At 41.7% G+C, this 25,709-nt stretch overlaps 1 protein-coding gene across 2 annotated transcripts in view; it reads left to right on the forward strand.

Moving 5' to 3' along the window:
* The window catches only part of CDH23 (cadherin related 23), a 366,100-nt gene that overhangs the window by 143,181 nt on the left and 197,210 nt on the right, over positions 1–25,709 (forward strand). For both annotated transcript variants that reach the window (XM_081913082.1, XM_081913083.1), the window contains exons 9-10: positions 5,783–5,895; positions 9,546–9,734. In XM_081913082.1, the coding sequence (XP_081769208.1) occupies positions 5,783–5,895; positions 9,546–9,734 (302 nt within the window). The remainder of the gene's footprint in view (positions 1–5,782; positions 5,896–9,545; positions 9,735–25,709) is intronic.

The following is a 25,709-nucleotide window of genomic DNA, read 5'->3' on the forward strand; positions in this document are numbered from 1 at the left end:
TTCAATACCCTCCTCCTAGGTTAGGGATAGAGAATCCCCAGTCTGAAGTGGTATGGTCCATTCTATGATGGTGGTATGATCCATCCCAGAAATCTGATTTCTACCATGTCCATGAGATAGAACTAGACTAAAAGCTAAAATGTTGGGTGTTGCTACAACCAAAGTGCCTCAGACATTTCAGTGTTGCAGAGAATTAGCAGTGTGTGTTACGTTGCTTTGGCCCAGTGTCAGTCCGGGAACAGTCTTTGCAAATATTGCTTTTATAATGGCTCCTTTTATTTCAGAAAGCTTCACCAACAAATGGCCTTCAGTAATTAAAACAGTAACTCAACATCAGCTTTTGAAACAGCTGGAAAGACTATGAGAGTATGGGGGGGGGCAGAGGAAGTAACTGGTTTCACAAGGGGTTGAGGAGCTGACAGCTGCCTCTGGAATATTGCCCTGGGTGTGTGGTGTGTGTGTGTGTTTTAGTAGGACTGGATCCAAACAATGTCCTATTTGTGGAAGTATGACTTTAATTGGGATATATAGAAGACAAATATAGAAAGGGCGTTTCTTTTGAAACACAGCTTTGCAATGTGAATAATAGTTTTTTATAGGAATAAATGCAGGTATTAAGAAAAAGTGTAGCAGTCTGGAATTTTGATCATGGTAAGATCCCCCCCAAAAAAAAAATACTATGCAAACAAAATTGTCAATGCGAAGAAGGCAAGTTTGCCATGTAATGATGACATCTGTGATCTGAGTTATACATACACACTACTGTGGCATGGCTGTTGTTGTCATGTTGCTTGGTCTTTATGCCACAGCGTTAGCATTCCTGACCAGGATTCATGTGGGACAGGCAGATCCCATGGTAAAATCTTTCCCCAGCAATGAGCTACCCTTAGAGACCGATGGGGAATCTGATGCTGTGGGAATCTGTGAGGCAAAGTACCAAATGCATCTCATAGCACACAACCTAAGGAAATGTAAGTGTTCAGAAGTCACAGTGAAATTGAAATCAGTGGAACGTATGCAAATTTAACAAGCCTCATAGATTTAAATATGATTTAAATGCATTTAATTTTATCTGAATTGAACTCATGGTTATTAACTCTGATGTCTTTACAAGATATATCCATAGGATGTGAAACACAGATTTGTGTCTCACCTATGCCCCACTCCTCAATGTTGATATGGTGCAAAATGTGGAATATATATGTAACAGCATAGAAGCTGTTGTACGTACACTGGAGAAAATGAGGGAATTGTTAAGAACAGGCTTTTCTTGTGGGTTGGGCTGTATGTTTCCAAAGTGTTGGGATTTTTATTTTTAATCATTTAATTAAACAAAGCCTGGAACTGCTTATAAGGTGAGGCATCCAATTTTGCCTGGTCCCTCCTTCGTCTTTTAGCCATCTGGGCCCTATCTCATTCTGTCCCAGAACCCACCCAACACTCAGGAAGTTCTGGGCTATAGTGGATACAGATGTATGTGTGTGTTAGTGAAAACGAGATGTTCACCCTTTCAGGAGCGGAAGAGCTTTCCACTGACACAAAGCCACCGTTGGTTACAACCCAGTCTTTCCAGCAAAGAAACAGCGGATTTATGGGTGTCCCGTCCCCCCCCCCCCCCCGTAAGCATGGTTGTGAAGATTCATTCTGTAAACTGCACTCGAGCCATAAATATGTAGGAATCCAAATGTGCATTCTCTCTGTGGGAAATATATTTGCCTTCTGCTCCCTGTTTACTTGGATGCAACCCTGTGCAAATTAAAGAAGAAGTATAAATAAATTTAAGCAGAAATATGAATGAATGGTGCTGCAAATATTTGGCCTGAACCTCATTCCACGTGTTGTGCCTGGGAATACACAGGTACAATTCATACTGTTGACCTGGATGGCCTTGGCATTATGGAGACTGCCCTATCCCTTTTCTGTTGTGCCATGCAGCTGTGCTCCCTTTTACTGGATCTGCTCCTTCCTTGCACATCTACCTTTGAGTCTGAATGGACTATCATCTTAGTTTGCTGCCTGCCTTATGTAAACTCACATGCTTACTGCCCTTGTCTTTTTGACTCAGTGATTTATTTAGTCTAGTTTCACCTCCTGGGTTACAACTTCTCAGCCATTTCCTTGGGTGCAACTATTATTTGCTGCAATGGATGCTTCTGGCAGCCCTCCCCTCCCAAAACGTACACCCCTGCTATTGTCTATAATCTGTATAAAAACAGTGTGGGAGACATTACAGGGAAGCAGCCCTGAGCACCTGTCTGGATGTTGTATGGGGTAGAATTCAAGGTGAAGATCAGCGAGGTAGTCAAAGCCGCTGATGGACTATTTATATAATGATAACTGTGTCTGTTGCTGATTCTATGAACCACATCCAACAGCATCTATTTCAGTGCAGAGGAGCCCTGACAGAGCACATTTTGATTAATAAATTATCTAGTGTGCACGGTGTAGGCCACGTTCCCCTTTCACATCTCATGAAAGTCATTCACTTTAAGTTTAGTGGTTTAATGAGTCCAGGCCAGTCTAAAGATTGCATGTTGTGGCAGCAAATGTCCCTTCGACAAAAGGAATAGGGCTATTGGATTATGTGTCCAAGGGCATTTTCACTAGTGATGCCAAGCCTCAAGCTAGATGTTTGCCAGTGTAAAAATGTATGGCACAATGTTGTAATGTTCTGAGCTGCTCTCCTTCATAGGGAAGGGGTTACTCAAAGTGTGATGTCACATTACATGTCCCCACCCTCAGAACACCATTTAGTACAGAATGTGTATGTGCTGGGGGAGAGAAAGAGAGACAGAGTGGGAGCCATTTTAAAAACAAATGTATATGCTACTCAAATATATATAGACATTTGGATTGTCTTGGCCAGTCTGCTTATTTACAGAACACAGAGATAAAACATCTCTTGAATTCCGTACTGCATATTTTAGACTATAAAGTATAGGAAGCCATGCTGCATAAAAACCTTCCTCGGATTGCAACACTGTTTAGTAGAACCATGGACAATGCAGGTTTGTACTTCTAAAGCAAAGGCAAAATAGTCACATCTACTTTTTTTTTCCCCTGATGCAAAAGCAATCTGTTCGGCCATTTTTTCAGCTTGAAAAATCCAGGTTGTAGCCTGGTGTGAAATCACAATACAGTGGTACCTCCAGTTGCGGACAGGATCCATTCCGCAGTTCCTGTTGGATCCCAAGGTTTCCGCAACCTGAGGACCGCTTCTGTGCATGCACATACCACTTCTGCGCATGCACGCGCTGCAAAACCTGGTAAAATACTTCTGGGTTTGCCGCATGCGCATCCCGAAGTTTGCGTAACCAGAGGGTTACATAGACAGATGTTCGACTGTACTTGTTTGTCAACTGAAAGGGCCAGTAGCTCAACACTGGAAAGGATCAGGTCAGAATTGGAGGGCACATAATTAGCAATGCCAAGTTGCCCAAATAAGAGACAATAGAATGTCCTTTGCTGGCCAAGTACAATACAGTCAATGCCATCATTAAACTCTCAAGCATCCTAAGAACAACAAGGCTTCATATTGAAGTTCAGGACACTGCAAGAGGCAGAGAGTGCAAATGTAGATAGCAGAAGCATTTCGTATCTTTGCATCCTGATTTGAAACATGTTGACTGAGTCAGAAATAAGTCCCACTGAGTTCAATGAGGCTCACTCCTAGTAAGTGTGCTTAGGAGCACAGTCTTAATCAAGCACAGTTGGACTGAAATGAGAGAATGTGATGAACGTGTTTTTAATTCTTGTTCCTTTGAGCTGATACTGCAGTTTTAAAACTAAAAATATGACAAATATAACAAAAAAATAAAATTGGAAAGTGTCTTGATAATCTATGTGTGCCTGTGTCCTATTTCCAATCAAACGTATCCAGCATCACTAGCTTATAACATTTAAGAGCCAGATTACCTGAATGGCATGGCTCATAGCTTCCACCTGGCTGCTTCCCCACTGCTGTGTATCAGGGAGATCATGTGGGTATGGGAGAGGGTCATGTGACAACAGTTATTGCCCATGCTAATGCTGTCCATCCCCTGAGGCTGGTGGTGTTGGTCTGGGGAGTTACCATGCCTAATGAGTAGAACATAGGCATTAGAAGAGAAGGGTAGAACAGAAATCTCCAAATGCCTCCCATGTGCTTTCCTCACTACATACATTATAAGAACTGTATGGAAAGCAACAGCCACACTAGTAAGGCAACTACAGGCTCAAGACAAGGATTCACAAGGACAGGCCTGTCCACCTGTGGACATCTACTATTTTCTCTGCTGTGGAACCCAGTGGGCGGAGGAACAACAGAGGTGTGGAACAGGCCTGGGATTGTTTTGTTGCCCATGTTCAATTTTTTAGTTCTTTATAGGAAAGAAAGCGGAGGTGGTGTAATTGCTGTTAGATCAATGGAGCAAACAAACCAATTGAAAGCCATCAGACATTTCTGCAGTATGCAGTCAGCCACATGCTAAAATGCACTTAACCCAGGCTGGGACTTTTTAGTGGGTCAAGAAATTGACAAGAGAGGTAACAATAGAATAAGGGGTGACAAAAGTATTTCATAAAGAGAGGAAGTTGGGAGTTCAGACATGAAAGGAAATGTGTAGCAACAAGTGTGCATGTATTTTTTTGGGGGGGGGGGGTTGGGAATAAAATGGGGGGAGGTGGCAGGCTCTTCCTCTCCCCCACACCTTTGTCTTCTAAAATGTGAAGTCATATATAAGTCTTGAGGAATGAAACAAATCTGAAAGCTTCTTCACTATGTCTTTTCTTCTCCAGGGCTGAGTTCTGAAGGAAATGTGTGTGCAAGTTTTACGCAGAAGCCAGCCGTACATAGAACTGATTGACTTGTCCTCATGATATCCCCAAGAAACTTCCTGCCCTATTTCTAACCTTTTTTAAAAAACGAAAACTTTATAACATAATCCTCTTTTTTCCCCTTTTTTCCCCTTTTCTTTTTTTGACAGTACAAGCAGTAGGCAATCAGTGCCTGATCTACAGGGCTCTAGGTTTGATCCCTGTGGTGACTGAGCAATAGGTTAGTGTTTAAGTTTGAAATTGGGGAATTCCACCCTTTTGGGTGGGTTTTCTGTAAAACATTAGAACAGGACTCCTACTTCTCTACCTCTTCTTCCCCCATCCCAGTCTCACCTCCTTGATTTCCTGTTCCACAGGTTTGCTAGCCTGCTTTATCTTGTGTCCCACCACTTTTTGAAGTTGGGGTTGTGCATTACAAAGGAGGAGAAGGAGAAAGGATCCCATTTCTGCTCTATGTCCTGCACATCCTTCCGATCTCATCTCTACATACTGTCAAGAATGCTTTCGGCAAACTACCCTCCCTCCACACCCAGCCTTATACTTAAAGGGAACTGCAGATGTGTGTCTCTGTGCCCTGCTAAAGATCCATAATCAGTAGCAGAAGTGATGTGTATACAAAAGCCATGAATACATTTCCATTTAAACAGGAGCGCTTTGAAACTCCTTCACTGCCTGAAGTTTTTGTGATGCTATCAGGAGGAGCAGCAGCAGCAGCTCAGTTTCCAAACCTGTATCTTGTTAGATTGAGGCAATGAGAAATAGAGTTTGATCTTTAAAATACATTCAGTAATGTTTTCAAGTCATGGCATAAATCTGTTGCTGGCTGGGGTTTCAAACAGCACAACATTTTGTTTTTCTGATCTGCAACTGTGTTTTGTTTTTGACCTAAATGTTAAATCTTGAGCTTTTTTTATGCATTTCTGCACAGGAGTTTTATGTGTGCTGATTCAATTTATTTTATTGTCAGGCAACACCAACAGTATATTTGCACTGGACTACATCAGTGGTGCTTTAACGCTGAATGGGCCACTGGACCGAGAAAATCCTTTCTACAGTGCTGGATTTATTCTTACAGTGAAGGTGAGAGAGTCAGAGATGGGCTGTATTGGAGCAAGTGTTTCAGAATATTTCAAGGGAGAAGAAGGGAACATTGGTTGTGGCAGCAAAAGCTAAAGTGGGATTTCAGTTTAACCTGAAACTGCATAAATTTGGAGAATTTGGGTTTTGAAATGCAATTTATATGTGCAGATCTTAGAATTGAGGATTTCCCCAGGAACATGAAATTTTGTTCAATTTATAGCTTTGAATATTGAGTGCCAAGAGAGAGAGAAATTGTACCTAAATCATTGCCATTCTGCTTGGGGATATGTGTAGTTAGGAACAAACACATTTTGGGGAGTTTCAAAACTGAAATACTTTTGGTGGAAGCTGAATGCTTGCTATAAGTGTTTTAGTATTCACATTCCCTCACTTATTCACATAACTTAAATCTCCCATTTATTTATTGAATTTTGACACAAAATTTGCCTTTATATTATAGCTTCATGACAAGTCATTGTCAGTAGACTCAGATGACTTTCTTCCCCAACTTCAAGCATTTAGATATTGAGGCATATTATGCTATTTCCAACTGAGAGGAAGTGGACCCATTTTTCATCATCCATAGATCCCTGCTGTTGACATTGGGTCTTCATCCAGTCCAAATAATTGTGCATCATATCAGTAGCTACAACATGATGTAGTGGTTCCAACATTCAGGTGGTTCCAAAGATCCATCATGAAGCATATTTTTTCCTGCCCAGGAACATTCCTTAGAACAAACTTGGAATTGCTTGGTTTTGACAATCAGACACAACTCCAACTCAAAAACACTTGAGTGGTACATATGGACAACAGAGATAATAGGACGTGCATGGTGAAGGAGAAAAATAATATAAGCCATTCCACGTGAAGACTTTTCAAACGTGTATAAAACTGAGTGGTAACAAGAGTAGACATGTGAAAAAGAAGTTGCATGCATTTTCAGTAAGTTTCCCAAAACAGTTAGGTGCTCTGTTTTTGTCCAATTCTGTTTATTCTTTTCCTTACTCAGTGCTATTAGATTTTAGATAAACCTAGGGCCATTTGTTAGATATCTCTGTGTCCCTAGGTAGCAAATTGGGTAATGCTATGGAGTTGAAGTTCCTGGAGAAATGCGTTTTATGGAACTGCCTGCTGGAACTAGATAATAAGAGTTCCTGATCAAGCTGAATGATAGGAGATTCAAGACAGGCAAGAAGCTGTGCTTCTTTACCCAGTGCATTGTTAAACTCAGGAATTTCATACCACAAGGTGTGGCCATGGTCACCAAAACTGGTCAACTTTAAAAGGGGAATTGGACAGATGCATGGAGGATAAGGCCATCAATGGCTAGTAGACATGGCGTGATGCTCATCAGAGCCTTCCTACACAAGTTTGTCCATGCTGAGCAGAAATTACAGTGAAGAGGGGCAAAACATCCTGGTTAACAAATGCCATGAAGAACCATGTTCCAGCACCTGAGAAATTCTCCCTCCCTCCCTGCACCAATCACAGGTGTTTAATTAAAATCAATACCAAGCCAACGAGCTGGTTGGAAACATATTTAGTAGTATGGATTCCACTGGGCTGGAGGGGTGGGGGATGGGGGAGAAAATCCATTTGTTAGAGGGGTCATTGATTGGGAGGTGGCAGGCAGTTTCCCAAGAAGTACTGATCCCCTTCCTTCCCCCTAGAAGGGCAGTACTTTGTCAAGGAGGGAAACTGGCATGCAATTACTCCACTTGACCTCTGCTGAGGGTCTTTCAGTGGAATTCTACATGGTCAATATGCTATTATCTCTATCCCTGAAAATTCTGCTTCTTCTCCTAGTTCAGTTTTTGTTTAGTTAAAGAAAAATCTAAGTGAAGGCAGAATCTATTTTTAAATAGGGGAAAGGCTGTAGTTTCTTCACCCCTACTAAATAGACTCATGTGACTTTGCAGTCTAGTTCTCTGTCACCAAAATGCTATAGGAAATGCACTGGCAGCTGCAGATCAGTGGCAGGACACATGTTCTGCATGCAGAAAGCCCCAGCTTTCCATTCCTAGCCTCTACAGGTAGGGCTGAGGAAAACTCCTGGTCCACAACTCCAGGAGACCGTCTCCCAGTCATTGTAGATGGTGCTGAGTTAGATGGTCTGGCTCAGTAGAAGACAGCTTCCTGTGGTTGGTCCTCTGGTTCTGGTTGTCTGCTAGTACATAGGTGGAGATAAATAATGATCCGTATTGTCTTCACTGAATAATTTGGCTCAAATGCTACAGATAAGTTTTTCTACGTTAGGAAACCATGACTGAGAAGTATGGCCTCCTTCAAAAACTCACAGGTAGTTAAAAGGGAATTTGGATCAGTGAAATGCTCCTCTTAAACACCAAATGTTCATGGTGACCATGTTCCCCTTCATTTGGCACCATATTATCTCCCCCATGCCCAATGTATATTCCTAGCCAATCAAGGATCCTATATCCAATGAGATGAGCTCATGTTGAGTGAGAGGACATGGGGGAAATGGTATAGTTCATTGGTAGAGCATCTGCTTTGCATGCAGGTTGTATCCCAGGTCCAGTCCCCGACATATCCAGGTAGGTCTGGAAATGCCCCCCCTCTAAAATCCAGGGGAGGTGCTGCCCTTCAGTCAACGTAGACAATGCTGAACCAGATGAATCAACGATCTGATTCATTCTATGGCAGCTTCCTATATTCCTACTTTATGCCCAGTCATATTGGCTACATAGAGCTGTGTTGCCCAATTGCCCTATGCAGTGTGAGACTGTATTCCCCCCTCTTCCAGTACTTCGCTGAGCAGAAAGGCAATTAAATTGGTGCAGTCCAGTGCAGTAGAAGTGGGCTCATGTCTCCCAGACAATTATGGTTAAGCTCCCTGCACTGTCTTCAGTGCCTTCACTGCCTGCTTTTTTAGCACCAGATAATGCATTCTGTTCTGCTCCACACAATGCATGAGCATAGCCCCTGTTCACAGCACCCCATATTGCAATACATAGCTGCAAATACATCTCCAAAATTAATCCTCCAGCCTCTCCCATGCTGCTTACTGAGCTAAGAAAAATAGGCCTAGAGGTCAGAAAATTATTGTTGGTTTATCAATCTTTCCTTTTTACTGAGGTGCACAAAACAAAATTAAAACAAAATAAATTACAAAATATAAAGTGGTGCCTAGGACCAAAATAGCAGGCTGATACAGCTATATTAAAGCAGCAGCAAAGTTCACAACAAAATAAATAAAGACCTGTGTGCTTTCATTTACATTGATTCCCCCTCCCCCCCAAAAAGATTGTTTGCAGAATCTTGACTTTTCAAGCCAAATTAAATTAGGCATGGAGCTCTCTGGCTTTTATTCCATGCTTCTTTTTTAAATAGAAAATCTTCATGGAGTAAAATGTGGGTGGGTGTGCATCTGCTATTGCCAAACTAGTTTCACCTCGTGCTTCTTTGCCCTCTAATATCAGTTGCTTTCCTACTGCTCAGGGTAAATTCCCATTCCTTTTCCCTTGTTTGAAGAAAAATGGATTTCCTTTCTCTTTCTGTTTATAAGATTGTGTTTATTTATTTTAATCCTTCAAGGTGTGGTTCTCAACATAGTCACATGCTGGATAAACAACATGCAAAAATCCCAAAATAACAGTGTTTCCCCTTTCCAATTTCCCTTCCTACAGGGGACAGAACTAAACGATGACCGCACACCTTCCAATGCCTCAGTGGTGACTACCTTCAACATTCTTGTCATTGACATAAATGACAACGCCCCTGAGTTCAACAGTTCAGAGTATAGTGTGGCTATTCCTGAGCTGGCCCAGGTGGGCTTTGCTCTTCCTCTTTTCATCCAAGTGCAGGATAAAGATGAGGTAAGACATGGTGAAACAAAACAAGATTAAATGCCTCTTCTACTGAGATTTTTTTCATATATATAAAAAAATCTCAGTAGAAGAGGCATTTAATCTTGTTTTGTTGGCCTTCTTAAGTTTGTTCCTGGCATTCTTGGTTTCTTTTTATTTTACATTAGAATTGGATAAGGACTCTTTAGCCACCTTGGTACTTCCATATCTGTATTATCAACATAACAAGTTACAAGGACCATAGAAACAATAAGTAGAAAACCAGCTTTTAAAAGGATGACTACACAAAGTCCATATTTTCCTAACATCCATGGCATCGTTCATTAGCTATGAATATGTACAGCATCTCACATCACTGCTCATTCATAAAGTTACCGTAAAATTAGAAATATTGCATTGCATTGCGCTCTACGTGGGGCTACTTTTGAAGGTGACCCGGAAACTACAACTAATCCAGAATGCGGCAGCTAGACTGGTGACTGGGAGCGGCCGCCAAGACCATATAACACCGGTCTTGAAAGACCTACATTGGCTCCCAGTACGTTTCCGAGCACAATTCAAAATGTTGGTGCTGACCTTTAAAGCCCTAAACGGCCCCGGTCCAGTATATCTGAAGGAGTGTCTCCTCCCCCATTGTTCTGCCCGGACACTGAGGTCCAGCTCCGAGGGCCTTCTGGCGGTTCCCTCACTGCGAGAGGCCAAGTTACAGGGAACCAGGCAGAGGGCCTTCTCGGTAGTGGCACCCGCCCTGTGGAACGCCCTCCCATCAGATGTCAAACCGATAAACACCTACCTGACATTCAGAAGACATCTGAAGGCAGCCCTGTTCAGGGAGGTTTTTAATATGTGACATTTTAGTGTATCTTTCATCTTTGTTGGAAGCCGCCCAGAGTGGCTGGGGAAACCCAGCCAGATGGGCGGGGTACAAATAAATTATTATTATTATTATTATTATTATTATTATTATTATTATTATTATTATTATTGCTTTTTAAGGCTGAACATCAGTCAGTTTTTACAAAGGAATATAATGCATTGTACATTAGACTGAAATTGTGACTCAGAAAAATTCTTGTTGCTATGTTCAGTTTTACTGTACATGTACCATCCTCTTGGGTAAGCAATACACATGTAATTCGTGTTAACTCTGTTGTTTATATGTACGAAATAGTCTTCACACTTATGAAAAAGGAAGCCCCATCCAGTTTTATATCTATCCCATTTTTTGTTTTGTTTTGTTGGTAGTTATTTATGTGTTTATGTATTTATTTTTTCTGGAACCTTAATTAAAGTTGGACAGCCATGTTATAACCCATAATTTATTATGCTATTTGCCTACTGTAGGTTGCATTCCTGCATTTTAACTATTTGCCATCTTAATTGCAATCAACTATATAATACTAAATAATCCTTCACTGCAAGGAGACAAATTGCAAAATGTGCCAATATTAACTGTGGCAAACTGTGCAAGATAACCAAGAAATGTGGAGAACAGTTTGAGTATTTTTCAAAACTTGCATCTTCTCAGCCCATAGAGTATTATTTCCTTCTGTAAGATGAGGACAATGTAGCTGATGAGTTCTAGCAAGCACAGTTGCCATTTTTGTGCAAATGAATTTCTTCCTTTCTCAAGTTGTGTTTATAAATTGAGATTCCCCCCCCCCCTTTTCCTGGTGACAATCACCAGTCTATGGAATTGAAAGCTTGGGTTGTTTCATCAGAATTCTTCCTTGGGTTCATTTTTATCTTGAATGCATAAAATGGCTATTTACATTCAAATGTGTCTACAAGAATTAGAAATTCTGGCTGACACCAAGGAGCTTAGAATTTCATCTGTGGTGCTCACACTGACATCACCTCATTCTCTAGCTAAGAACTTTGGAATTGTCAAAGTGGAGCATTAACTATTTCCAAGAAAATTAGGTGAGGAGAATGAGACAGAAAAGAATACTAGCACGTAACTAGATATTTGTAATCTCTTCCTTAAGTAGAGGGGTGGCCTTTTATTTCCCACAATATTTGGGTCCAATAGAAATGCACCAACTGTTTTGGTTCAACATTGTGAGACTCCTGGGTTTTATGATGACAGTATCCTCTTTCAGGTGTAAGTACGGTAGCTTTTGTGTCACTAACAAGGATTGGAGTCATTCTGAGCAGCCCAGATATTCCCCTGATGTCTGCACCTACAGTGTGAATGTCTGTAGGAAGCAGGCCTCTGCATATGTGTGTGTGTGTGTGTGTATAAAGTCTTCCATGGAACCAGGAACCTTAATTCTTTCCATGGAAGCCTTCTTGTGTACAACTGCACACACAGAGTCCTCCTCTGTACAGATGTTAACGCTGTAAGGGCACAATGGAATGTATGATGTCATGGGTGGGATCCACTTCTTGGTCCCACTTATATTAACATGGAAGTTAGCTAATAACACCTGTTTCCAGGTATTGGGTTGTAAAGTCTTATCTCTGTCTCTCCAGATGGCTCTGTTCTTTGGGTTTCTTCTCACTGCCAGTTTCTCTTCTTGGAACTTCCCAGAAACACTTCACATATGTGCTCTCCCTATCACATACACACATCTTTCACTGCCTGTGGATTCCCCCAGTACAACTTGCCTGCAATATCACGGACCTTTCCTCTGGAGCCATTAAAATAGCTTGTATTTATTACAGCAATGGGCCATTTCACTTAGGAATTCCATTACTTCTCCCCCTCCCAAAGCCCTGGAGTTATGCTCTTCAATTACTCCACATATTTGGCTCACGCAATTCATGTCTCATTTCCTGTGCTACATTCAACCCTATGACCATGACACAATCTACAATATCTGCTTTAAAGGACTGTTGAAATCTCATGGAGATATCTCAAAAGGAGAACCTTTTCTGCTTTGGTATCATATGCTATCTTCCATCAGTATTTACTAGAAAAAAATATGACAGACATTTCCTGTGTATTTGCTCCTGGAGGGTTAATTTAATTTACCCTGCAGTTTTACTTATTTAACTATAGCTAGATAAAACATTGTGAAATTTTTGTTTTGTTTTTTAATAATGTACATTTTGCTGCAAGGAAAGTGGTGAACGCTCATTTGTTACAAAAGAATGGCAGATCAGCATTTGTTCTGTGGCAGTCTTCCACACTTTCCCTTAAGAAAGTTCACATTCTTTGCATATTTTATGGTGGGGAAGAATCATTTTCATATATTAAAATATGCAAAGTCATTATTTTCACAGCATCGGGTGCTCATGGCCTCCCACAATCAAAATGATGGGGTGTGTGGCGCTGTGGTCTAAACCAGTGTTTTTCAACCTTTTTTGGGCAAAGGCACACTTGTTTCATGAAAAAAATCACGAGGCACGCCACCATTAGAAAATGTTAAAAAAATTAACTCTGTGCCTATATTGACTATATATAAAGTAATTCTCTTGAATATGAATCAAATAAACACAAAGAAAGTATTTTATAATCACTTTATTATGAAATAGTAAGTAAACAGAAATATGAAAAATTATAAAATACTTTATTTTTAAATCTTTTGAATTTTTCAATTTTTCCCACGGCACACCAGGCAGCACCTCATGGCACACTAGTGTGCCACGGAACAGTGGTTGAAAAACACTGGTCTAAACCACAGAGCCTAGGACTTGCCGATCAGAAGGTCGGCAGTTCGAATCCCCGCAACGGGGTGAGCTCCCGTTGCTCGGTCCCTGCTCCTGCCCACCTAGCAGTTCGAAAGCACGTCAAAGTGCAAGTAGATAAATAGGTACCGCTCCAGTGGGAAGGTAAACGGCGTTTCCATGTTCTGCTCTGGTTCTCCAGAAGTGGCTTAGTCATGCTAGCCACATGACCTGGAAGCTGTCTGCAGACAAACGATGCCTCCCTCGACCTATAGAGTGAGATGAGCCCAGAGTCGTCTGCGACTGGACCTAATCGTCAGGGGTACCTTTACCTTTTTAAAGGATCACTTAGAAATTAAAACATTAAGGTGTCAACACCTTATGCTTCTTAGCACTTATTATGATCTTCTTCTTTTTTTTGTTAGATGGTGAATCTTTCATCAAAGTATATGCTACTGGTGAACCAAATGCTGCTTTAGAGACTCCCCAAAGCGTCTGGGAAATGTAGTTTTCAAGAGTTGCAAAACAACACAAAAACCCACGCACATGTAAAACTGAGACAATTGCTTTGGAAAGGAAGAATTTGAAAGAAGCGCTGCAGTCAGCATATAGATGCTGCTTCCTAGCAGGGGCATAAATAGATATTAGTACTTGTGAAGCTGTGATGCTGGCAAGGGGGAATGACGCAGGCGCTCACAATGGGCATGCATATAGAATGGCAGGATTACTCATCTGAAAAGGCCTCTTGGGGAAAATGAGAATCATTTTTAGAATCTTGCTGAAATAATTTATTTACTCTGCTGAAAAGCATCCCTGCCTCTCCCCAGCCGCCACACCAAAACAGAAACTATATCGGTATAGTGAATACTAATGAGCCTTTCCTTTACGGAAGGTGCAGGATCATTTTACCTGCTGCTTTATTGTTGGTGCTACATCTCAAGAAAACATGTTTAACATATCGGAAACCCATTTAGGCTGAATAGCTTGATTTACTTTTTCCTGTTTTTCTCACATTTCCCATTTGCTTTTGTGTACTTTAAAAAAATAGTTTCAGTTTTTTTGAACTGATTTTGATAGTGCTTATTTCTCTTGTGTTGTTTTAGCAAATGATTGAGGGCTCTAGCAGAGAGTGCATGTCCTGTTCGATAGGTAGGGTTGGGAGGGAGTTAAGACTTTGAATTTGGACTTCCACCACAGACTTTGACTTCTGCTCATGAAAGGCTGTTAATCCAACTTGCTAGCGGACGGAGATAGCAAGGAGGCTACTTTCTTTTCTTTTGGCCAGTTTTTCCACTCCCTCTGCAACCCACATCATCACCTCCTCATACTGTTCTGAAAGTGTTAGAGGTGATGCTGTGGGGTGCAATGGGAGGCAAGGACCATGAGCCCTAAGCAGAGCTTCATCTTCAGATGCTCCTGCTGGAGGAACTGGTTTAGATCCAACCCAATGTTTGCAACTGTATTTTCTTTCTTTTTTTTAATAATATTTATTAAAGATTTTCTTAATACAATAGAAAGAACAAACAAAATAACATATAGTTTTTCAGTATCCACATTTTCTTCACTTCTTTGGACTTCCTCACAACTCTCGTTCCTGCGTTCCAAATTTTCAAGCTTTACCCAGCAATTTATTACCTTGTTTCAATTCTTATATTATAATTTTCCAATATTGTATCCCTAATTTTAGATAATTTAAACCCAAACCTTAAAAGCTTAATTTTAACATAATATTTATCCAAAATTTATCTTTTCTTGTACTTACATTTATCTTCATATTCCTTTTAACTAACTTATTGGTGCCATATTGTTGATAATCTTACATCTTTCTTAACATTCATACAATTTACAGTATTTTTGTAAATAGTCCTTAAATTTCTTCCAACTGTATTTTCACTACAGAGGCAACTGTATTTTCACTACACATTGGTACTATCGACTCTCTTTATGGTCCCTGAGGGAAAATGGTCTTTTGGCCACTCAGGAATGGAAATGTTTGGCTGTTAAAGCCCACCAGCAATTTCCCCCTGGCAATGATAAATAAATATATAAACAGCAATAATTTCTAAGACACTCGAAATGTAAAATGGAGGCAATTCTCTTGCAAGTGAGACCCAGGACTACAGTACCACCATTCCTTATTTGTTTAGGATTAAGACAAAACACACACAGTCAAAGAATTAGAGTAATCAGTTAAAACCATGTTGATCAACTCAATAATTTTTATACAAATTGTACAAATTTTGTACACAGTTTTTGGTTGGGGAGCTGCATCACATATGTGAGTTTCAAAGGATAGCTACATTTTGGTTGGTATGTTGTTTGAAGAACGATGAATTAGGTGAACTGCCATTAAAATGTGCACCAAACTTCTCCCATTATCCCATTAATGGATTGCTGCCACTGGTCAAGTTGATAATTTGCACTGTGTGTGTGTGTGTGTGTGTGTGAGAGAGAGAGAGAGAGAGAGAGAGAGAGAGAGAGAGAATGAGAATGAGTGTGTGTGCATTGTTTTCCCTCCATTTGCTTTTCATGTGATATACAGTGGTACCTCCAGTTGCGGACAGGATCTGTTCCGGAGCTCCAGTCAGATCCCAAGGTTTCTGCAACCAGAGGGACCACTTCTGCACACACGCATGTGGTGGTAAAGCGCTTCTGTGCATACACAGAAGTGATCTACCACTTCTGCGCATGTGCGTGCAGCAAAAACCCGGAAACATACTTCTGGGTTTGCCGCTTACATATCCCGAAGTTTACATAACCAGAGGGATATATAAGCAGAGGTACGACTGAAATGTAAAATTATACAATTCCCTTGTCAAAGAAAAGATTATATTTTGCTTCCGCTCCTTTGGCACTTTCCATGCTGTTCTGGAGTCTAGAGATTCTCCTCTTTCTCTGGATTTGAGAGTGCTGTGGCATGCAGCCTGATGCATTCAGTGTTTTCTCTGTTGTCTTCCCCACCCTTCCAGAACTGATTGTGGTGATTAAAAATAAAATAAAACATCGTTTTCACACACAGTCCTGCCTAATGTGGATAGGCAAAGTTTTGTCAAGGCATTTAAGGACTCGGGTGCCATTATTTAAACAGTTCCTACAAAAAGGAACGTGTTAGTTAACATTGCTGGGAACCTCACAGAATCAAACTTGTTTGTGAGTAAAGATCAAAGGAGGATCTTGACTACTGGAAAGCGTGTTGGTAGGTAATATAGCACTGAGTTCTTGTGTGGAACCTCTGCTTTAATTCAGCTTCTTGCTAATTGTGGAAAAGCAATGCTTTAGCAGCCCTGAGTGCAACAAACCTCCTTTCCATGAGTATAAAGAAAGCTGCTGCAGAGTACAAAAACCATGTTGTGAAACATGTTGGTGCCATATTTGGGCCCACATGACTTATGGGGAGACAACAACAGAACTTTGACAGTGAGAAGATGGAGAGAACAACTATCCCATGATGAGACCAAGGTGATGGCTTCTGAAAGGAACGAACATTTCACATCATTGTCATTTTCACAGAGCATTGTATTTTTCAGTGGACAGTTGTGTTTCCTTCAGTGGACAGCTAGAGGAGTGGTTTTTTAGAAGAACAACCCAATAAGTAAGACAGAGAAAGGGAGAAAAATTTAAGACACACAGATTTACAGGGACATATCTGACAGAACCTATCATAGTATTTCAGCATTCATGCAGGAGCTGGCCTAGTTCATTTGTTTAAGGGCAGAAAGGGAATTGTTCAATTCACCAGGGAAAGCAACTAAATAAATATATGGAGAGGCAATTGAGATCAAGACAAGTTTTAGTTGTTTTTAGCAACAGCTTTGGGGAAAACAAAATATGCTCTTTGAGAAATGTTTTTTCCTTCTGTAAAACGGAGGTACAATTTTTTAACTTTGAAATGAATTAATACTGAAGTTTAGTCATGATATACATGCATATAAGTTGTTTTGATCCTTCCTCGCTACTGCAGTCTCTTATAGACTGTTGTCCTTCTCTGAATCCCATGACTTGTGTTGACACATTTATGGCAGAGAAATGGCCAATAACTGAACACAAGAGTTCAGCTGTGGTCTCCTGTCACAAAGCCATATAGTGGGGTAATTATTTTGCCTCTGCCGCGTTAAAGTGTGGGCAGTTCAGAATTACATTCCTGTCCCAGTTGATTTGCTAGGAAAACTGGGCAATGTGATGTTGAAAAGTTTGGCTTTTTTTGCTGTTGGTGCTGATGACACTTAAATGTTATATGTATTTTAAATGTGAAGCATTTTACATAAGTTGTGGGAAATGACCAGGGAGATCTGGTCTCAACTTTCTGCTCAGTCTTGAAACTTGCTAGGTGATCTTGGGCCAGTCACACACATTCAAAGCTAACCTATCTCACAGAGTTATTGCAAGAGTAAGTAGAATCAAGCATTTGCCACAACACTTAACTCCTCGGGGAAAGGGTAGGCTTTTTTAAAAAAATGTAATAAGTAAATGACTATATTGACATTCCATCAAGTGATGAGATGTTGATGTATTCATTTGTTTATTATAATCTCCTTGCTCCAAGGCCGTAAGGGTTGTGGCAAACACTCGCTTTACCTTTTAGCATTACACTAACGCTGTGAGGTAGATTAACCTGGGAGAGAACGACTGGCCTGAATACCTTAGAGGAAAGAATATGCTGACATGCATATCTCTCCTTTCACTGTGGAGCACAGGGCAGCAGAAATGGTGTCATTTTATTTTATTCTGGCAAAACCTCCATGAGGTAGATTAGGCTAAGAAGCAGTGGTCGCTTAAGGGCACCCGCAGAGTTCCATCATAGCTTGACAGGGATTTGAGCTCCATTCATTGCACCACAATGGCTTGATTCCATATCCAATCATTCTATACATTGGAAACTTTAATGAGACTGCTATAATGCAAATAGTTGCATTATTTGCTATGATACTTCCTTTACAGAAACAAGATCATGTCCCAAACTGAAAAGCCAGAAATCAGTCCCCCTGTCCAAAATTTCACAGCCTGAGTATAGGGGCGAAGAGCCAGTGGCACCCCCCATATGTTGTTGGATTCCTACTCCCATCAGGCCCAACCAGAATGATGAATGGTCATACCATTTTCCAGTACATTTCAAGGCAGGGCACATCTCTGGAAGACTGGAGGGGCCAAGGGAGTTCTCCTCCTTTTTTCCTTCTCCCATTTTTTACATTCCTCAGACTGGGGAAAAGAGATTTCTGTGGTGAGTCAGAATTGGACTTATGTAAACTGTGTTTGTTACTATTAAGATGTAAGTTACATCACAGCCAGCCACTCAAAAATTCACAGTTGGACAATATCTTTATTAGGAGCAAACAAAGTGTCACAAAATAGTGGCAAGCCTTTGAGCTCTCCATCATATAATTACTGTCTTGACATGCAGATTATTTTATATATATGAGTGTATCTCTGTGTGTGTGTGTGTGTGTGTGTGTGTATTAAAATTCACACATATGCAGTATAAATGCATTACATGGATCATAACCGTAAAGAATAATGGACAACTCTGTAGTATTCTTTCCCAAATGTGCTAGCTGCCAATCGGAATGAATTAGATTTCACAGGGGTTTTTGCAATACATGGAATTCACCAGCAAATTACCCTTAAAGAGGGAAAATCAATCATTTGGAGCAGAGATAAGCTGAAGGCGAGTCAGCCTCGGATTGATCCCTGTCTGTGCATGCGTGTGTGGAATTCAGCAGATAGCCTCAGGAAAGCAGGAAGGAGGGAGGGAATAGCTGAGCACAAGAGAAAATCTCAACACAAGAATAAGGAGGGATAGACAATGAAGATAGAGCTTGCTTGGACTCTAGTTGCATTTGATGTGTGAAAGGTGGTTGAGCCTATTCAGATGATCCTTTGATGCTGTGTCAGCCTCAGTTTCCAATCATCCCATGCTGAATGGTACATGCAGGTTTGGACAATCACTTGAATGCTCATTGCCGTCTGTGTTCTGCCCCACATAGTCAACTAAGTGTGATTTGGTTTGGTTTGGATGAGGGGGCACTGCCCTATTTCCCTCAGCAATGTCCCCATGTTCCCATTGCACCCCACACAGCTGCCAAATGGCAAAGAAACACCATACTTTTTTGCTCTATAGGATGCATCTGACCATAGGATGCATCTTGTTTTAGAGAGGGAGAACAAGAAAAAAAAAATCTCCCCCTCTCTGCTCAGCACCCCTTCAGCGAAGCAGCAGGAGAAATGGAGCCCCTTCCATTTCTCCTCCCACTTCGCTGAAGGGGTGCTGCGCAGCTCTCCCTCTCTGCTGAAGCCAGGAGAGTCTTGCTCTCCTGGCTTCAGCAAAAGGAACCCAAAGCCGACCCCTCTCGCTGTCCAGGCTCCAGTGAAAGCAATGTGAAGCCTCCGGAGTGTGGAGGGAGTGCTCCCTCTGCGCTTCGGAGGCTTCACGTTGCTATCGCTGAAGCCAAGGAGCCTGCATTCGCTCCATAGGATGCACACACATTTCCCCTTAATTTTTGGAGGAGAAAAAGTTTGTCCTGTAGAGTGAAAAATACGGTACATATCCTTTTGCAAGTGAGTGGGAAAAAATGCTTTGTGTGAGATATATGCCATGTAGGGCAAATACGTTTGTTGTCTTCATATTTTGGCTCAGCTCTAATGCTGATTCCCAGCCATGTATCACTGGCAGTGGCTGCTCACCTTTGTGGTAACAGCAACAAAGAGAATTCTGCTTTGATTAGGGTCCCAAAATTTGCTGCATTTGAATCTTTGATATTCGGCTTGGAAAACGTGGTCCTCCTTTGACCCAAGAGAAAGTTATCTCCATACAGGCTATGCCAGCATGTCCTTGAAGTGAAGAATCTGGTATATTAGATAGCAGTTTGAGCCACATAATCATTTCAGCTACATAATGTCAAAAACAGAATAGTCACAAGAGCCTTGTGGTCATCAAGTAGACCCAAGACAGTTTTGTAAAAGAAAAAGCTGTGGCCAAACTTATAGTTTTGCATTCCATTGAACTGGAACACAACTGGCTGGCTGCAGACCCACCTGATCAAGGTTCTTACGGTCATCCTGAGAAGATTCACGTGCTGATGGTGCATAATGCATTGCCAGGGAAACAGGTAGCATTTTGTCTATAATTCATTGTGGAAACCCTTATATTAACAAAGTGGTTCACTTTGCCAACAAAGTCACTTGCATAGATTTGTGACAGAGGCTGAGTACTTGCTCTTTGAAAAACTTCCCTTGTCTTCCTCTTGAACAACAGGGACCGTCCTTAAGCTAATCACAGCTTCTTTGTTATTGAACAAATGGTGGGAAAATCACTAGTCAATCATCTCAAAGTCTAAAATGCTGCTTCTATAACGAAGTGTACGAAAATGGTCTTCTAATCTGTTCTTTGTTAGCTTACAACCCACCTCCCCATACCTTTTTTAGATAGAAAGATGGTTTCTTTTATTTTCCCCAGCTCTGTATGTGGTCACTTGATTGTGCTTCAATTAAATGAATCAAAGAATAGAGTGTTAAATCACAGGAGGTCTATACACTTAAGATTTTCTGACACCACACATGGAAAATTAGACAGTGTTCTGTCCCAGGTGGTCTCAGCCAGGTGGGGTTCCAGATCAAGGAGAGGGGGTTCCAGGCAAGAGTTCCGGTTCTGGCAAGGCCAGCCAGAGAAGCAAAGCAAGCAGAATTCAATTTCTATTCAAGTCAGAATAACTTAGGGCTAAATTCTGGTTCTGGCAACACAAACTTAAGCTCCAGGTAGCACCTTGGACAGCTCCACGTAACCAGACTCAAATGTTGCTTTGGCAACAGACAACCCCAGGGCACCATCTAGCTGTCTGTGCTGAGTTCCCCTTCTGCTGGAGACAGGCCTTGCCGCCTTTAGTAGGCGCTGAACCTCAGCTAGTTAAATATTTTTATTGATTTACTTGATTTGGGGGGCAGTCCCCCCCCCGGCTAATGCCCATGATCCTTAACCTTATATCATAACCTTTATTGCAGGTATTTGTGAATTTATTATCACCACATTTTTACTGGGGTTAATTTCAATTTATTAATCACTATCTGCATACACACGCTGGGCATTATGGCTCATGGGGCTGCAGAAAAAATGGGCACGATCAGTCTCTTTATGGGAACATCTGGGGCCAGTGCTATCATTAGGGCAACTAGGCAGCCGCCTTGGGCACAGTCCTCAGAGAGGTGCCATGATTACCTTTGAGGAGCACCATTTTATAGATTAGCTTTCATTATAGCTTATACATTTCTGATCATATTTCACTTTTATTTTTTATTTTTATTTTTTTATCATCTCTACAAGAGATTCGTTTTTGAAAATTAAAGTTAGCCATTTTGGGCAGGGGTGTGTGTGTGTGTGTTTGTGTGTGCAAGTAGTTAGCTTTGCCTAAGGTACAGAATAGCTTTGCACCAGCACTGGGTATAGCAAAGCATTCTTCCCTCTTCCCACTTGCCTCTGAATGATGCATAAGTGTGCATATGCTGCAGCAAGCTGGACCATTCCCTTGAATGGGAGGCCGCTGTCCACCTCCCATATCAGTCGCTACTTCTTGCATGTGCAAGTCATTTGGGCTCGTAACTCAACACACATCTATTCCCATGCAGGTGGGGCTGGTTACAAAGAAGATAGGATTAAATGGGGGTGAAGCAGTTACGGAGGAGCATACTGTTCCCCAAAATAGAATGGCACACGCTCATCAAGGAGAGAAGTGAGGAGCTTTGTGCTTCCACACACAGGTAAATGAACATATGTGGTGGTGCACTGAATTGTTATCTTCCAGCCCTACCATTAGGCAGAGTGAGATGGCGACCTGAAGCAGCTGGTGCCGGCTGTGACTGTACAGAGTGTGACTTACAAGAGAGTTGAAGCTATAGCAACACCCACTTTTTTTTAATAAGTTCACCGTCACAGATGAAACTTGTGTTGGAGTCCTTAATATAAATCCATAATATAAATGCTTTGAAATGGCAGCTTTCAATCCAAGACCAGTTCCTGGCTTTTAAAGAGAACTGTTCCTTCCTGGGCAGGTATGTCGGGTTCATATATTATTGTAGGGTTTCCTGTGAAGTGTTGGCCTGTGAAGTTTGGTTTATTATTTTTATGGTTCTTCCTGGGCATTGGGCTGCTGCTGGCCTTGGTTTTGTTTTCTTCACAAGAAAGAGCAGTGAAGCATTTGTGCTTTTCACAGAGGAAAAGTGCAGTTCTGTAGAATGGCAGATGCTTGCAGCCTGGTTGAAGGAGAAGATTAGGAAAGAAAGGCATGTGAAATCACAGCCTCACATGCTTAGTTTATAAGCCAGATATGGATGAAGCCTAAATTAAATGGAATCAATATCCATTATATACATACGTGTGTGTGTGTGTGTGTGTGTGTGTGTGTGTGTGTGTGTATCTGTTTTTGTACATTCTGGAAGTTGCCCAGAGTGGCCCAGTTAGATGGGTGGGGTACAAATAATAAAGTTCTTGTTGTTGTTAACAAAACTGTTCTTTTTGCAAGTGGAGGGATGCCTTGCATCTCTGATTTTCACTGCGGAAGCGGAAACTGCATTATCACTGTTGGATTCGTTTAGAAAGTGGCAGTTTAATTGCCCAAGTTGCTGCACAATTAAACTAATTATGCATGTGATGCACAGCAATGATTCAAATATCCCAACACTTTATAGTGTTGCATTTGCTATCGAGTGAGGAACGTGATGTGTAGATGCTGTTATACCTGCAACTGTGCATAGCAATTATTTGGATTTGCTTTACAAAAAGAAAAAAGAGAGAGAGGGGGTAAGTGTCCCAGTGTAGCAATGCCAGTCTGGGAGTATGTTGGAAGCACAGTGGAGGAAAACAGGGAGGTTTTCTATATCCCCCTTCAAGTGTTTTTTTACACATTTTATACTGATTCTGCCTTTTTATTTTCTCTTGCTCTTCATTTCGTATGCCTGAAATAATTTCCCAGGTAGAACCAGGATGTGTGTGTGTGTCCCGCCTGTCTCTGTGGGGTGGCCAGTCCTTTCGTTATAAAACAATATGGAAAATCTTCCAGAATCTCCCCACCTTTTCCTGTAGGCCAGTGTGTGACAGGGGGAGATAGTTGTGATCCAGGCTAAGCCAGTCCCTTCTGGTGGGCAGCTGATAACAATTTGAATATTCAGATTTGCTCTCAGCCATCTGCAGGGGGTTCAAAGGCTTCGGTAAACTAGGAGCAAAGAAAGCAGCATGGGGGAGAATCAACAATAAAAAAAAGATGAAATAAATAACAGAGAAAAATACAGCACTTCTCCCAACGGGCAGATGAATTCCACTTCTCAAGACTTCACATGGGGAAGCTGAGGCACTGAAGTAGTTAGTAATTAGGGATGGCAAATATCAACAGGCTGATCTGTTTTCCCAGCTGGAAGGGAATTAAATAACCCTGCTCCTTTCCGCACATGCTGGGGGCTTCTTTTGATGTTCAACATTATCACGCCTCCCTCCCCCCACCCCAACAAAAAAAAAATTATCCTCTTGGGCTCCAAGAAAATCGACATCGGCTTACCGTGATGAAAGGCACCTGCTCCCAGAGCAATGATGGAACATGAGAGATCCATCCCAGCTAAAGAGTGGTGAAGACATTTCTGTGGCTTTCTCACCTTATTTCTGTAGCTGAGCCTGTGTCAGCACCTTATGCAAAAGTTACATATTACTTAGACTCTAATAACTGCAATAGACACACAGACAAATCCCTGCCGGGTCTGTAAGGTGCTAGTTTTGTATAGCCCTTTGTGCCACCATGGCAGCTTCCCAGAAGAGGGAGCTTCTCCCCTTCTCCATCAGTGCAGCTGCTTAGAAGGAAGTACTGCAGATTGCCTACTCAGCAATCTGCAGGACATAATGAGGCAGTGAGGCTTCACCGGGCCTTATAAAACCTCAGGCTCCAGTCCGGCTTCCCAGTTTGAGCACTTTGTCTCTTAAGTAAACACTAAAGTCCTATCAAGCTGCCTGTACCTGCTTACTTCCTTGGCAAGTGCCCACATGTCTGCTTTCTCCAATCCTGCCTGCCTTTATTTTACCCAGCTGACCTATCTGGCGAATCAGTGCAGTTGTACCTCCTGAGAGCAAGCACCGGCCAACACTGTTTTTCAGGGCTCCCCAAGACATTTTGCTGCCTGAGGCAAAGAACAGCATTGCGACCATCTCCCATTCCATGTGCAGAAGTCAACTGGCAGTAGAATCTTATTTCATCCTCACACCTGAGGGCCACAGACTAGCTTAGGAGATGTGGGGCAGGTCACATGGGACACCCGACTGTGTCCTCCAAGTCCTTGAGGCCTCCTTCAGCATCAGCTGCATGAGGTTACTGTCCTCCTTTGCCAGGAGCTTCTTCAGATTAGGTGGTTATTTTGATGGCATATGTAACAATTGCACATAGATGGAGATTTTGCTGTGACATGCTTCCAAAGGATATTTTCCAGGTGATCTTTTCAAGGGTGGAACACTCATCTTAACAGGTTTACTGCTTTGCCAATTTGCATGGGTCATAAGCTTTGCCTGCTTTGAGTGGGGTCACACTCCCCCTAAAAGTGCAGCTTCATAGTCTGGAAGCACTCCTGGATCCATCTTTGTTAGTAGAGGGTCAAGTGACTTCAGCTGGTGAGGCAGCTTTAGCCATTTCTAGACGGGAACCACTGTTGTCTATATGCTGGTAACCTCCAGGTTAGATTACTGCAACATGGTGTTTGTGGGGCTGCCCTTGAGGTTGGTCCAGAAGCTGCAGTTGGTGCAAAATGCAGCTTAGTTGGAGCCTGGGGCAGAACATCACCAACACCCCATGGTTGAAAACTGCTGATTAGGTACTGGGCTAAATTCACAGTGCTGGTTTGGCTATATAAAGTTCTGTACAACTTGGGACCAGAATATCTGAAAGATTTTGCCTGTTGTTGGGAAGTCCATTCCTCATAACGCAGGTGTCAGGCCTACAGCCTTGTGGTATCTACCCTTTGGAATTCCATCCCCTTGAATATTATACAAGTGCCTTTTCTGTTGTCTTTCTGGTGCCTACTGAAGACCTTCCTCTTCCATCTAGACTAGACTTTTAAGCTGAGATCTTTCCTAGTCTGCACCTATGCTGGAATCGTCTTTAAGAAGTTTTGTTGTTTTATCACTTGTTGTTTGCCACACTGTGCTCCTTTGGGAGGAAGGGTGGGATATTAATTTGTTAAAATAAGTAAATAAATCAAAAAGCAAGCAGGCTGAAGAATTACGGCAGAAATAAGGCCAGTACAAAATTCTAGTTTTTCATGGTTTATGTAAATAATTTGTGAGTGGGGTGATGGAGCATGAATCCTATCAGATGTAAAAGTTTCTTGCATATGATTTTTAAGAAATACAAACCT

Source organism: Podarcis melisellensis (assembly GCF_964234715.1).
Source record: "Podarcis melisellensis genome assembly, chromosome: 5".
Lineage (NCBI taxonomy): Eukaryota > Metazoa > Chordata > Lepidosauria > Squamata > Lacertidae > Podarcis > Podarcis melisellensis.